The 16777-nt window shown below is 38.9% G+C and overlaps 1 protein-coding gene across 2 annotated transcripts; it reads left to right on the top strand.

Moving 5' to 3' along the window:
* The first annotated feature begins 169 nt into the window (after window positions 1-169).
* On the top strand, window positions 170-15535 carry LOC125659534 (uncharacterized). Of its 2 annotated transcripts, none has more exons than XM_048891219.2 (2): window positions 170-326; window positions 3075-5023. In XM_048891219.2, the coding sequence occupies exon 2, from the start codon at window positions 3075-3077 to the stop codon at window positions 4728-4730; it is 1656 nt and encodes a 551-aa protein (XP_048747176.2). In that variant the 5' UTR covers window positions 170-326; the 3' UTR covers window positions 4731-5023. The 2 variants fall into 2 exon arrangements, with proteins under 2 accessions (XP_048747176.2, XP_056006370.1); XM_056150395.1 differs by lacking the exon at window positions 3075-5023 and adding an exon at window positions 13593-15535 and having other exon boundaries at window positions 180-326.
* The last annotated feature ends 1242 nt before the right edge of the window (window positions 15536-16777 follow it).

Genomic DNA, 16777 nt, shown 5'->3' with positions numbered 1-16777 from the left:
CACGTCACATCACCTTTTGTACTTTGTCACAGTTTGTGTGCTGATATCAAAAACAAATGGATCTGTGGGTTGTTGTTTTTTCTTCTTCAATACATGCGATGTTTATAAATCTTGCGTTTCTTGTGTGAGCCTATCCTTGTATATATTGAAAAGACTGTGATCGATGATGTACGTATAATGTTGTGACACAGACGGCGCTCCATAGATCTGTCACAAAGTCCATTTTCACCTCGACCGATTTCCCATCCGTCTACGTGTATCTATGACCCAGGTTTACGACAGATTCAATGACTGCAGCTTAATGTTTACACTTTGTATCTGAGCAGGTATATATAAGTTTTATAACTATTGGTAAAATTATTTCAATTTAAATTCCCCGTCAAATGCCTGTATACAAATCTGGCTGGGGAAATGAAATATCAGAAATGGCTTAGATTTAGATAAGAGCCGTATAAAATTTCAGAAAGCGGTCATAAAATAGTGATTTTCGACAACAATTTCCACTTTGGTCAACAGCAACAGTTACTGAGTAATAAAATATTGAATTTCATATATAAATTGAATTTTTCTACTTTCGTTTTAATATGTACTTTGAAAGGGGTGTTGCTAAAGCGCGGATCAGAAAATGGAATGGAAGACGGAACGGAACGGAATTTAAGAATTAGAATGATTACTGTAGATAAGATAACGCCAAAAAATGGGGGGTTGGGGGGGGGGTTAATTCATTTTTATTTAAACCCACAATTTGGGAATTGTTTACATACGATAAAACAACTTTATCTTAAAATTTTGCATCATAAATTGATTAAGCGAATTAAGTTAAACGTTTGTATCAGAATTTACATACAGGTATAGCGTTTTACAAAAGTTTTGAAATTTCGGCATTGACAGAGGTGTTAGCGAGCAGTGATACCTATGGGTAGAGAACGAAAAGAACACTTGTGGTTTATACCCCCCCCCCCCCCCCATGACAACAAGTTAAACATCTTGTGTTTGATTTTTTTTTAATTAAGGTCGATCGATCCTCATGTGACTTATCAATAATAATGGTTAAAAGTGCAAAAACTGTATCAATTTCCATTCAATATAGTTCAATTTATACAATAACCATAGAAAATGTGTATGTTGCCACATTTTTAAAGATGTCAGACATAGAAAAAAAAAAAACGGAAGTATATGTTAACATCAGAAAATCACACATTTTCGTTGTACAGAAGAATTAAAATAAATAAAACCTTGTTGAAATGACAAATTTTAAATGTCCACAGTTTAAGAAAACTGTTAATTCATAAATTTGTGTAAATTAATTGTGGATATTAGGGAAATCATGTATAATAGACATGCAGTAGTTAGAAATACCAGCATAGGAGTTATTGCCCTTGACAACATTTTTTTAATTATAAAGAATTGATTATCTATAGAAAATATACACTTTTTCAATATCAATAGTTTACCAAATTTTTTATTTTATGTAGTAAATAAAATTCCTCTGAAGATATATTTCTTTCATGCGCAAAGTTTAATTTGATAAAGATTTTTGCAAAAACCTATGACATCACACAAGGATCGATTAACCTTAACAGACCGTGCAGCACTCAAATCCTAAATAGAGAGGACTTCTGGTTGTTCATTTCTAAACTAAATACTTGTATATCATAAAATCTAGATTAAAAATGAGGTGGCTTTTAATTCCATTCAAGCAAAAATTCTGTGTTAGCCTTTTAGTCATTTCATGTATTATGAAATAAATATGTTGATTCCTATTACTATGGGTCTTAAACTTCACCCTAGTTTACATTGATTCTGTTTCAATTATCGGCTGTACCTCTTCAGTCCGCTAATAGGATCACTAATAGGATATCGGTAAATGTACGGACTTTTACATAGATTCATCCTAAACGAGGCAAACCTTTTTCCACACCGACTCGTTCGCTTTGAAATTTGATGTGATACATAAGTGTATATTGTACCAGGTGTACATATAAAAGTAAATTCAAATTCAGTTATCTTAAACATATCTAGTTCGATTAAAAGCACGTTCGATTTAAAAAGGCTATGTTTGGGGAGAAATTGTTAAAAAAATTATTTTATCTTTTATAATGTTGTTTTCGGGGGTGGGGGGTGGGGAAGGGTGCACCTTTTATTCATTGGGTAGGCTTATAAAATCTTTTCTTAGGGTAGCAGCCAGAATAAAGTAATAAAATTTGAAAGGGGTTCAATTATAATGATAATAATTCAAATCTTTTTAGTATGTTTATCTTTTTTTCTTCATTTGTGAAACAACATATACTGTCACAATCGGGGGGGGGGGGGGGGGGGGGGGGTGACAAAGCCGGGAAAAGGGATGGTACCAACAGGCGCTTGCTTAATATTTTTATTAAAAATTACTATGCCAAATATTAAGCAAGCACCTGTACATTAGTACATTCATCCACAAATCCACTGTTTTTAAAAACATGATAAGAAATGGTGGATTCTGAGGATGACTTCCTGTTCTCTCTGCAATTTCTGCTTCCCTTGTTCATAATAAGCCTTTTGATTTTATAAAATGCTGACCTCATAACATTATTCAAGCTCCGGTCAACCCAGTATACTCCGTTACGCTACAACCCCAATATCATTATTCGAAGGGGAAAGCATCTTCACAAGTCAAGGGTTATTGATTCGTTACCTCGCACTAACCCTTGACATCAGTCACTATCTAAAAGTTGGGCTCGAGAAGAAGGATGACGCAATACGCTAAAATAAAGTCCCGGAGAATTGACACTGTACGGAGTTTGAACATTATTGCATAAGATATTTTACGTTTTCCGTTCCTTTCCGTCTTCCGTTCCGTTTTTCGTTCCGCGTTTTAGCAACACCCACTCTGCAAGTGGAAACTTGATTCTGTTTTCCTAGTTTTGTTTTATTTTTGGGAAACAAGATAAGCACATTTACATGCACATGCAATCCCCTCTGTCTATCGGTAAAGTTAAAAAAAGAAAAGAAAAACTTTTTTAAAAAGATATCATATTAGATCTAGAACTGTTACGTTTTTTTATTCTGATTATTTACGTTTTGTCTACAATCTACAGATGTCCAGACGGGACATAAAGTTTGCCCAGCACTATGTGGAGTGTACACAGTGTGAGGCGAACGCTGAATATTACTGTAACACCTGTACCGACAACCTGTGTCAGGTATGCCGGGACCGTCACACCAAGAGCAACGCCACCAGATCCCACGTCATCGTCCCCTACCAGGAGAGGCAGACGACATCTCCAAACACCGAATCCTGTCACATCCATCCAGAATTCTCTTATGACATGGCGTGTCAGAAATGCAATCTTCCGGTCTGCATCAGGTGTATGAAAGAAAACCATAAAGATCACACATTTAGAAACATTGAGGGCATATTGAAAAACACCGAGAAATCCTGCAGAGACAAGATACAAAACGCGAAGAAGAATATCCTCCCAAATCTGCGTGACCGCTTAAAGAAATTATCTGACCAGAGAACAAATTCCAAGGAGAAAAGAACCGACATAAGGAGACGACTGCGAGAAGATGCAAAACAGATTAAGGATTTAGTAGACACCATTCTCCAGGAGAAACTCGGAGATCTTGATATCAGCGACAAATCCCTGGATGAGGAATTCGAAAATCAAACAGCCATTATATCTCGATTTATATCCAACTATGAAGATTTCATTGATGGATTTGAAGATGAAGAAAAACGACCGTACGAGAAGCTAGCGCTGCGAAATGAAATACTCCAGTCTGAAGTTACAGAGCCTGAATTACCAAGCCTAGAAAATCCTCAGTACCAACCAGAAATCATCAACAAGGACGGGGTCATGAAGCTGTTTGGAAAACTAAGTATGCCGAAGAAATCTGTGTATGAAAAACCAAAACAACAAATCTCAAAAAAACAAAACGTGTCAAAAGATATTTCTATAAGTTCTGTAAAAAGTCTCGAATTCGATGTACCCTCTAGATATTTACGTCAGATTTCCTGTGTATCTGTAGACCAAGTTTGGGTTGGAGATGACGAAGGCCAGATCATGCTCATGGACAAGACTGGAAACAAACTGGACGAGATTAAAACAGAGCAGTCCTCATTGTTCGGTTATCACGCTGTAACTCACGACGGTGATCTGCTGTATATCGACAGAACAAACGACAGCATCAAGAAATACACATCAGACAGGAAGACCACAACTGTAATCACAACCACGGGAAACTGGAGGCCCCGCAGTGTGTACTCCTCCCACAGGACCGGCGACATACTGGTGGGGATGATGTTTGGTGCCGGGAGAGTGGTCCGGTACAACAAGGAGGGTCGTGAGCTGTGGCAGAGTCAGTACGACGCCCAGGGTCAGCTTCTTTATGAATATCCTACATATATAACAGAAAACGTGAACGGCGACATCTGCACGTCAGACGGTACTGGTGATAATGACGCCGTGGTGGTGGTGGACAGGGACGGGAATCACCGGTTCTCCTACAGAGGGCGTCAGGACGGATCAGAATTCACTCAATATGGAATATGTACCGACGTCCAGGGGCGGATCCTAGTGGTAGTCAATGCTGACAGCGTCCACATGATTGATCAGAACGGAGAGTTTATCACCGTCCTACTGACCAGTGATCACAGAATATCTAGTGAATACGGACTGTGTACAGACAGTGACAATAATATCTGGCTTTGTGGAGACGGTAGAGTCAAAATGTACAAGTATTTGAATTAGTCGTGAAGTCACTGTGTCGGCTACTGTCCCTGTTTGTTGATTGAAGTAACAGTGCGCAGATTTACATATAATAACAATTGAAAGATTACACCAGTTACTTCCTCAAATTCTAAGAAACATGAATTCTGAAAATATGCGCAGGAAAAGACCACACAATTCAAAGTTTTTAAACAAATGGACGGAAAACTGTTTTATCCCGTGATTTGTTTGAAAATCTTAAAACTAGTGCTTAGTAAGCGTCTGTTATAAAATATTTACTTTTGCTAAAAACAATAAATTCAATATTTGTTTCATTCAGTCAACTTTTTCATATTGAAGAATTTGATTATCAGAGTTCAAAAAACTACATAATTTTATTCTTGAACATTTGGTTGCGAAAAAGATCTTATCCTAACAATGTAAATAGTTACAATAAAATACAAAGGCTACAAATCTATAGAAACACAATGTAAACAAAATCCTGAATAAAATAAACATCGTACTGGTGTAGAAACCGCTACTGATATAATTACAATTAATTATACAAACTACATTAATGGGTTCAGTTGCAACGCTTAATGCTACAGATTATCGCATTAACGGTCAACAACATAAACCGTTAATGATACAATCCCCCCTAATGAAACATTGGTATCATTAAGCGCTCCACTTGCAGTGTTGTTTTCATTCATTCATTCATACTTTATTTCCTCCCTTAGGAGATTATGAAGAAAATACATTTACATCAATATAATTACAAATACATGTACATACAAAGAAAGAAAGAAAAGAGAAAAACACATTATGTACACAATATAAACAAAAATAGAAAAGAATAGGATATCCTTAGTTGTACACCTCAACAGATGAGTACATATGGTAGCAGCTGTCCCTTTTAAAGCCAAAGCATATTTAATATAGATATAATTACTGCAGTGAGCATCTGTAGTATAGGGCTGAAGTGCTGCGTCCCAATTTTAAGTTCAGCAGACGGAATGATGTGTCGTCCATCTTATTTAAAGGTGTAGATATTTGGCCACCAAGAACAAGGTACCATTCAAATTCCGAGAGCCCACAGAGTTCTGCACACAGTTCGACACTGAAGTTATTAGCGATGGCGTTCCACCACTGTTCTCGTATGCTGGCGGTACTTAGACACAAACAACATCCATGAATGAATTACCACATAAATGACAGAAATGAACAAGGCCATTTACATGCATACCAGTATATATTTTGCATATGAATTTGCAAAGTTCAATGTTACCTAATTTCCAAATTGTGGCAGGTTTTATATCTGAAAATATTTGAATAAATGGAAATCCGGACTGTTCATCCTCAATTGCCGCTGGTCTTGGTGATACAATGATACGGTATTTCTGGATATCCTTTTCCAGGATAACTTATCTGGGAAGAATCCGTTGTCAAGCCATGTACTTATATAATTGGTAAGATTGTATGTTTGCAAGGTTTGAATGATATCTGGAATAAAACCATATTGGACTTCTGAAAGGTTTTGCCAGTAAGTAAATAATCGAGTCAAGAATATTTTCTTTGGTAGAGTGTTTATGTCCATTCTTTGAATCATTAAGTGAAATCTGATTTTGAGTTTTAATTATTTTGGTGACAATATTTTTTTAAATCATTATAATCATATAGACAGTTTTCTTTATATACATGTACTTTTTCCAGCTGAAATTTTGGGATTTTTTTTTAATCATTAAAAGGTGTCCAGTAGAAAAATAAATAAATTGGATGTTAATTACATGTAAGAGATGAATTGTTCATATCTAGAATGTAATTTTATCAAGAATTAGAGACGAAAGAAAGAACACAAAATTATGAATTTATAATTTGATTATCAAAAAGTGTTTGATTGCTTGAATTATTTTGGTTGCCGTACCGGTGTTATCTAGTGAGACTTCCCCCGGAAAACTGGCTACATAATGAGAACCCCCCCCCCCCACCCGAAAGACTGGTTATATAGTGAGACCCCCCACCCCGGAAAACTGGTTATATAGTGAGACACCCCCAACCCCCGGAAAACTGGTTATTTAGTGAGAACACCCCCCCCCCCCTCGGAAAACTGGCTATATAGTGAGACCCCCCCCCCCCGGAAAACTGGTTATATATTGAGACCCCCCCCCCCCGGGAACTGGTTATATAGTGAGACCTCCCCGGAAAACTGGTTATATAGTGAGACCCCCCCACCGGAAAACTGGCTGTATAGTGAGAGTTCCCCCGGAAGACTGGCTATATAGTGAGACCCCCCCCCCCGGAAGACTGGCTACATAATGAGAACCCCCCCCCACCCGAAAGACTGGTTATATAGTGAGACCCCCCACCCCGGAAAACTGGTTATATAGTGAGACACCCCCAACCCCCGGAAAACTGGTTATTTAGTGAGAACACAACACCCCCCTCGGAAAACTGGCTATATAGTGAGACACCCCCCACCCCCGGAAAACTGGTTATATATTGAGACCCCCCCCCCCCCCCGGGGAACTGGTTATATAGTGAGACCTCCCCGGAAAACTGGTTATATAGTGAGACCCCCCCCCCCCGGAAAACTGGCTGTATAGTGAGAGTTCCCCCGGAAGACTGGCTATATAGTGAGACCCCCCCCCCCCGGAAGACTGGCTACATAATGAGAACCCCCCCCCCCCCCGGAAGACTGGCTATATAGTTAGACTTCCCCTCGGAAGACTGGCTATATAGGGAGACCCCCACGGAAGACTGGCTATATAGTGAGACCCCCACGGAAGACTGGCTATATAGTGAGACCCCCACGGAAGACTGGCTATATAGTGAGACCCCCACGGAAGACTGGCTATATAGTGAGACTTCCCCCACGGAAGACTGGCTATATAGTGAGACTTCCCCACGGAAGACTGGCTATATAGTGAGACTTCCCCCGGGAGACTGACTATATAGAAATATTTCCCCCGGAAGAATGGGTATATTGTGATACTTCCCCTGTGGACGTCTCACTATATGGCCAGTCTTCCCCCTTTATAGTGAGGGTCCCCCCTTTATTTTAGCAATTACATGTACCAGAATAGTCCTTTTTGCTATAATTTACACGTGTTTATTGAAATACAAGCACGGTTTCATTTATGCACTTTACCAAAACACAATGTCTGGAAATTTTGTATCTTTAAAATGACCGGTTTTCTATCAGTCCAACGATATCACTGTTTCTCAGTCAGTGCACGAGGTTGTGTTAAGAATGAATATTTTCATATCTCAACATGTCAACGCCACTTCTGATATCCAACGGGGACAACATCAATTTGAAATGTCACAATATAACCAATCTATATGATCATAATTAAAGATATATGATATTCTATCATGGCGCGCAATCATGTTCAGCTTAAGAAGGGTGGGGGCGGGAGGGGACGTTGACCAATCCTCAGAGGCAGTCCGCCGTTATGTCTTCAGTGTGTGCACGACTAAGCCCTGATGGGGGTACGGGATGAAGCCTCTGATGTGATAGAGTAGACTCCCCTCTGAAAACTTGGTCATTTAGTATTAATTCAGGATAATGGAGGACTCGGAGGAGTATTTGCGACCTATATATTAGTGATGGGCAATCGGATCAAAAACTATAATCGATTGTCGGCAATAATCGGATACATGTAATCGATTAATAATTGATTATAATCGGAATTGGCATTTAAGTGTTTTCCCCTCAAATTAGATGTAACAGAATCATTAAATGTATGGAAACAACATTTGAATTCTTCTTTGTTTCATTTGTTCACTGGTAAATAAATCAGAATTTCAATATATCAAGTAATGGAATTTAACTATAATCTCAATGTACAAAGATATCAGAGATAGGCTCCTTTATTTCGTTGTTGTTACCGTCCTTCATACATGTATCTCCAGCCATTTTGTTTGCTTACTTTTGATCGGGTTTGACATACAGAAAATAAAATTTGAACAAAGTTGAAGTGATTTTCGGATTTTGTTTGGTTAACGCTGTCGGCGACTTTTATTTTGTAATCGATTAGTAGTAACTATATATGTTGAAAATTCAAAAGTTATCCTCTACCCACAGTTTGATTAATCGTCTATGTAAAGGGTATATAAGCCAAAAACTGTCCATTCTGTTAGAGAAAGAACTGATCGAGGCCCCTACGGGCCTCGATCAGTTCTTTCTCTTACAGAATGGACAGTTTGAGGCTTATATCCTATTTAAAACATTACATCTTTTGTTCTAAGAATGGACAGACTCAGGAAACCCATCGACAATGGTAATTAGGAATAAGGCTATTTTGAATAGTCTGACAATATAACCAGTCTTGTGTAGAATTCTGTTTCTTTTGCTCACTTATTGGACAGTGTCAGGTTCATGTGTAAGTAGACTTACTCTTCTACTGCAGGTTTTATATTCACTCTCTCTATAGTACTGAGCCATATCAACATGTCTTCCTCTGATGGGAATCTCGAACATTTTCATTGCACAATAAAAAATTAAGGATTTTAGTGAAAGTATCGCAAATATGTGTTATATTCTGGATGTGGAGGGTGAGAAAGTTATGGAGCCAAATTTTGATCTGAAAAGCATTTTGGATGAGGTAATAATTGACGCCAGCCAAAAGAACCCAATACGCCTATCTCCTGCAACGAAATTATACATGAAAGCGAAAATAATAATTTAGATTTAGAATATGCTAATAAAGAAAACATAAATCAAAGTACTGAAAGTACTGAAAAGCGCTAAACTGACTTCATGAATTCTGTATGTAATGTTAATGAGCAGGAACAACATTAAAAAAAAAGTGTGCTGCGCTCATTCCGGAATTTTATATTCCGTGGATGAGTCGGGAATTAGTTTCTTGTTTAGTTTTTGACTCGCTGCATGGTTGCACGAGTCATCATAATCTTATCGCATTCCAAGCGTAATTCTGGCCTCCTTAAAGAGTAAGTTTACTTTCTATGTCTTTAATAAGTGTTTGTTTACATATTTATATATTGCACACACCGTTGTTTTGCATAAATGGTGCATATTCTCCAAGTGTACTAAGTGACCCGATTTGTGTATTGCTATATTTAACATGGCGGCGGGTCAGTTCAAAATGTTGTTTACCATATTCTCATGTCAGTTTTTTCCTTGATACATTTCATGTAAGATTATTATTATCAGCTTTAGGACTACATTTATACTAGTAACATTATTCAGTTCATAGGTGCTTACTTTGTGGATAATTTGTAGAGTTACCTTTTATGCATTACATACATGTATCTAGTGCAAGTGCACTCCAGTATTGAAATCCTGTTTGTTAAATCAGTAAAATGTATTACACACTTACAACCTGTAAAGTACAGAAAATTTCTCACGTTATTAATGTACAGATGGTCTTGTTTGCTTATCTTGTAATTCCATATTAAATTACTTATATGTTAGACACATGCACTATGTTTATGCATTGTTGTATTACATTGCGCATTGTAACTATTGTAGTTTTCACCCTCTACGGAGGTTTGGATGGAATAAAGACATCACAGTGAAAATCTTTATCCCTGGCCAAGCCAGTTGTGAACCGGATGGAACTACGCAAAGAGAGAATAATGACTTCTCCAGGAACTCAGTTGTATGAGGAAACCATGTCAAGATACATAGCAAGGCTGCTAAGTATTAGGAAGGATACAGAACGCATAATATCTGGAGCAGAGGATGGTGTAGATCTCGCTAAGTGTAAGGATATTGTTGATTCTGTGCGAGGACTTTTTCATAAATACGAACTGGTGGCTAAGGAATTCATCATATATCTACAAGGCAGTAGAACACAGACAAGTGAACAGGAACTATTGTCTCAGAGTGAACTTTTATCCGCCCTACGTTCCAAAGTCGAGGACTTCGTTGATCACATCATGTCTCTTATGCCAAAACCTAAATCAGTTAAATCCGGCAACTCAACACAGATATCTAGACAATCATCTCATCTCACAGCCATGTGGTTGCAGCATACAGCCAATGTAGAAAAAGCGAAAACACATCTCAAATATGCTGAAGAGGAAGCAGAACTCATCAGACAGGAAGCAGCAGTGAAAGCAAGTAGAACTTTGTTAACGATGAAGAGAGAACTCGAGGAAGCCCAGTCTGGATTGGGAGCTATTTGTAAAGTGTTGGACTTTTCGTCTTCCAATGAGCCTCATGGAGGCAGACCTGGTAGTTATCAACCACCATCAGTACACTCAGACCAAAACAACGCCTGCATTTCCAAGTATGTGTTGGATAACATCAACCACAGTGAGCCTCCACCTGAGGAACCATCACCGGAGAATCCACCACCCCAGGGACCATCCCTCACTCCTGAGAAAAGCAATCATCAAGAAATTGCACAAAGAACAGTAGATCCAACAAGTATTTCTCATGACAGATCACACATGGAGCTAGCTCATACTTCAGAGACATTAAACCCCAGAGCCGTCCCATTTACGCCAGTGACCAGAGCGAGTGAGGCTGCGGACTTGGCCAAGTTAGTGGCTAAGAACCAGCTATTACCTAAGAGACTATGGCAATTCAACGATGAGCCCGCACGCTATCTTACTTGGAAATACAGCTTTCTGAATGTGATGGACGAGATTAACGCTAGTACCTTAGAACAGTTAGATCTACTTGTGAACCACCTTGGAACAGAGTCTCGAAGGCAAGGAGAAAATATTAGAGCTTCAAACCCAAGGATGCCACAAAGGGCAGTGGACGAAATATGGAAGCGCCTTGATGCAGAATATGGTAGCGCCGAGACGATTGAAAGGTCACTGAAGAGGAGAATCCAGGAATTTCCGTTACTTACAGACACCGATACAAAGCGTTATTTCGACCTCTTTGACGTGGCCTCAGAAGTTGATTCTATTAAAAGGGACCCCATATTCGGAACCGCTTTCGCATATTTCGACACATCAAGTGGCACAAATGAGTTCGTCAGAAAACACCTACGTGAAAAATGGGCTACAGAATGTGATCGTTACAAGACTAGATGTTGTGTCAGCCAAGCACCCTTTTCACTCTTGATTGAATTTCTACGAAACACTTCGAGACTACGGAATGACCCAAGTTTCATGTACGAAAACCAAGTCAGTTTTCCCCCAGCTAGCAGTCGTCAACAAGATCAGACTTCAAAGACGAGAAGCACTCAAGTACGTAGCGATAAGCCTTCCATCAACCCAAGTGTTTATAGTAGGAAAACTGAGGTCAATCACGTGTCGTGTCCTATTCATGGGAACAATTCCAGTCATTCTCTCAAGGAATGTTCGAAATTTCGTCAGAAGTCTTACAAAGACAGGAAAGACTATCTATTCAAAAATGGACTTTGTTTAAAGTGCTGTGGCGAAAAGAGGCATTTGCGTAAGAACTGTCGAGAAACTGTTAAATGTGACCAGTGTTGTTCAACAGACCATGTGTCAGTTCTTCACCCTGACCCTGGGAAACATCACGAGGGGGAGAAACACGAGTCATCCTTTCAGTTACCTGCAGTAAAATCGCTGTGTACGGAAGTGTGCAAAACCTACCATAGTACAAGTAAATCGTGTGCTAAGATCGTGCTTGTTAATGTCTATCCCAAAGGACAAAGATGCTTAGCCCGTAAGGTGTATTGCATCATCGACGACCAAAGCAATAGATCATTAGCGACTTCCCTGTTTTTTTATTCATTTGGAGAGCATGGACCAGAATACCATTACGTTTTGTCATCTTGTGCTGGAACGACAACAGCGTCCGGACGTAGATTGCAGGGATATGTCGTTGAATCCATTTTGGATCCGTACAAACTTGACTTACCATGCTTGATCGAATGTAATGACATTCCAAACAATCGCTCAGAAATTCCATCACCCTCAGTGGCACGTGCATACCAACATCTACTTGACATTGAGCCGTCTATACCTGAGCTAGATGACAACGCATCTATAGAGTTATTGATAGGGAGGGACCTAATTACAGCTCACCATGTTTTGGACCAGAGGATTGGAGGAGATGATCTACCATATGGCCAAAAGTTACCATTAGGGTGGGTTATCATAGGGGATGTATGCCTTGATCAAACTCACTTACCAGAAACTATCACTGTGAACAAGACTTCATTACTAGCTGATGGTCGCGCAACTTACCTGTGCCCATGTGACAATGTACTTGACATCAAGGAGGATGTTGTATTTCTCAGAACTCCCGGAGATAACAAGCTAGGTTTATCTATTGAAGATTGCAAATTTCTAGAAGTCATGGACTCTGGTTTTCAAAGCCGGGAAAAGGGATGGTACCAACAGGCGCTTGCTTAATATTTTTATTAAAAATTACTATGCCAAATATTAAGCAAGCACCTGTACATTAGTACATTCATCCACAAATCCACTGTTTTTAAAAACATGATAAGAAATGGTGGATTCCGAGGATGACTTCATGTTCTCTCTGCAATTTCTGCTTCCCTTGTTCATAATAAGCCTTTTGATTTTATAAAATGCTGACCTCCTCATAACATTATTCAAACTCCGGTCAGCCCAGTATACTCCGTTACGCTACAACTCCAATATCATTATTCGAAGGGGAAAGTAGTCCCGGAGAATTGACACTGTACGGAGTTTGAACATTATTGCATAAGATATTTTACGTTTTCCGTTCATTTCCGTCTTCCGTTCCGTTTTTCGTTTCGCGTTTTAGCAACACCCACTTTGCAAGCGGAAAGTTGATTCTGTTTTCCTAGTTTTGTTTTATTTTTGGGAAACAAGATAAGCATATTTACATGCACATGCAGTCCCCTCTGTCTATCGGTAAAGTTAAAAAAAGAAAAGAAAAACTTTTAAGATATCATATTAGATCTAGAACTGTTACGGTTTTTTTATTCTGATTATTCACGTTTTGTCTACAATCTACAGATGTCCAGACGGGACATAAAGTTTGCCCAGCACTATGTGGAATGTACACAGTGTGAGGCGAACGCTGAATATTACTGTAACACCTGTACCGACAACCTGTGTCAGGTATGCCGGGACCGTCACACCAAGAGCAACGCCACCAGATCCCACGTCATCGTCCCCTACCAGGAGAGGCCGACGACATCTCCAAACACCGAATCCTGTCACATCCATCCAGAATTCTCTTATGACATGGCGTGTCAGGAATGCAATCTTCCGGTCTGCATCAGGTGTATGAAAGAAAACCATAAAGATCACACATTTAGAAACATTGAGGGCATATTGAAAGACACCGAGAAACCCTGCAGAGACAAGATACAAAACGCGAAGAAGAATATCCTCCCAAAACTACGTGACCGCTTAAAGAAATTATCTGACCAGAGAACAAATTCCAAGGAGAAAAGAACCGACATAAGGAGACGACTGCGAGAAGATGCAAAACAGATTAAGGATTTAGTAGACACCATTCTCCAGGAGAAACTCGGAGATCTTGATATCAGCGACAAATCCCTGGATGAGGAATTCGAAAATCAAACAGCCATTATATCTCGATTTATATCCAACTATGAAGATTTCATTGATGGATTTGAAGATGAAGAAAAACGACCGTACGAGAAGCTAGCGCTGCGAAATGAAATACTCCAGTCTGAAGTTACAGAGCCTGAATTACCAAGCCTAGAAAATCCTCAGTACCAACCAGAAATCATCAACAAGGACGGGGTCATGAAGCTGTTTGGAAAACTAAGTATGCCGAAGAAATCTGTGTATGAAAAACCAAAACAACAAATCTCAAAAAAACAAAACGTGTCAAAAGATATTTCTATAAGTTCTGTAAAAAGTCTCGAATTCGATGTACCCTCTAGATATTTACGTCAGATTTCCTGTGTATCTGTAGACCAAGTTTGGGTTGGAGATGACAAAGGCCAGATCATGCTCATGGACAAGACTGGAAACAAACTGGACGAGATTAAAACAGATCCGATTTTATTGCACGGTTATCACGCTGTAACTTACGATGGTGATCTACTGTACATCGACAAATCAAACAACATCAAGAAATACACATCAGACAGGAAGACCACAACTGTAATCACAACCACGGGAGACTGGTTGCCTCTCTGTGTGTACTCCTCCCACAGGAACGGCGACATACTGGTGGGGATGATGTTTGGTGCCGGGAGAGTGGTCCGATACAACAAGGAGGGTCGTGAGCTGTGGCAGAGTCAGTACGACGCCCAGGGTCAGCCTCTTTATGGTATTCCTAACTATATAACAGAAAACGTGAACGGCGACATCTGCACGTCAAACGGTATCCCCAATCAAGCCGTGGTGGTGGTGGACAGGGACGGAAATCACCGGTTCTCCTACAGAGGGCGTCAGGACGAATCAGAATTCATTCCTTGGGGAATCTGTACCGACGTCCAGGGGCGGATCCTAGTGGTAGTCAATGGTGACAGCGTCCACATGATTGATCAGAACGGAGAGTTTATCACCGTCCTACTGACCAGTGATCACAGAATATCTAGTGAATACGGACTGTGTACAGACAGTGACAATAATATCTGGCTTTGTGGAGACGGTAGAGTCAAAATGTACAAGTATTTGAATTAGTCGTGAAGTCACTGTGTCGGCTACTGTCCCTGTTTGTTGATTGAAGTAACAGTGCGCAGATTTACATATAATAACAATTGAAAGATTACACCAGTTACTTCCTCAAATTCTAAGAAACATGAATTCTGAAAATATGCGCAGGAAAAGACCACACAATTCAAAGTTTTTAAACAAATGGACGGAAAACTGTTTTATCCCGTGATTTGTTTGAAAATCTTAAAACTAGTGCTTAGTAAGCGTCTGTTATAAAATATTTACTTTTGCTAAAAACAATAAATTCAATATTTGTTTCATTCAGTCAACTTTTTCATATTGAAGAATTTGATTATCAGAGTTCAAAAAACTACATAATTTTATTCTTGAACATTTGGTTGCGAAAAAGATCTTATCCTAACAATGTAAATAGTTACAATAAAATACAAAGGCTACAAATCTATAGAAACTCAATGTAAACAAAATCCTGAATAAAATAAACATCGTACTGGTGTAGAAACCGCTACTGATATAATTACAATTAATTATACAAACTACATTAATGGGTTCAGTTGCAACGCTTAATGCTACAGATTATCGCATTAACGGTCAACAACATAAACCGTTAATGATACAATCCCCCCTAATGAAACATTGGTATCATTAAGCGCTCCACTTGCAGTGTTGTTTTCATTCATTCATTCATACTTTATTTCCTCCCTTAGGAGATTATGAAGAAAATACATTTACATCAATATAATTACAAATACATGTACATACAAAGAAAGAAAGGAGTAAAACACATTATGTACACAATATAACCAAAAATAGAAAAGAATAGGATATTCTTAGTTGTACACCTCAACAGATGAGTACATATGGTAGCAGCTGTCCCTTTTAAAGCCAAAGCATATTTAATATAGATATAATTACTGCAGTGAGCATCTGTAGTATAGGGCTGAAGTGCTGCGCACCATGCAATATTTAAAAGTTCAGCAGACGGAATGATGTGGCGTCCATCTTATTTAAAGGTGTAGATATTTGGCCACCAAGAACAAGGTACCATTCAAATTCCGAGAGCCCACAGAGTTCTGCACACAGTTCGACACTGAAGTTATTAGCGATGGCGTTCCACCACTGTTCTCGTATGCTGGTAGTACTTGGACATGAACAAGACGAATGACAGAAAACATCCGTGAACGAATTACCGCAGAAATGAACAAGGCCATTTACATGCATACCTGTATATACTTTGCATATGAATTTTCAAAGTTCAATGTTACCTAATTTCCAAATTGTGGCAGGTTTTATATCTGAAAATATTTGAATAAATGGAAATCCGGACTGTTCATCCTCAATTGCCGCTGGTCTTGGTGATACAATGATACAGTATTTCTGGATATCCTTTTCCAGGATAACTTATCGGGGAAGAATCCGTTGTCAAGCCATGTACTTATATAATTGGTAAGATTGTATGTTTGCAAGGTTTGAATGATATCTGGAATAAAACCATATTGGACTTCTGAAAGGTTTTGCCAGTAAGAAAATAATCGAGTCAAGAA

This window comes from Ostrea edulis, chromosome 9 (assembly GCF_947568905.1).
Source record: "Ostrea edulis chromosome 9, xbOstEdul1.1, whole genome shotgun sequence".
Classification (NCBI taxonomy): Eukaryota; Metazoa; Mollusca; class Bivalvia; order Ostreida; family Ostreidae; genus Ostrea; species Ostrea edulis.
The sequence above is the reverse complement of the archived record's forward strand: the minus strand, read 5'-3'. Positions and strand labels throughout refer to the sequence as shown.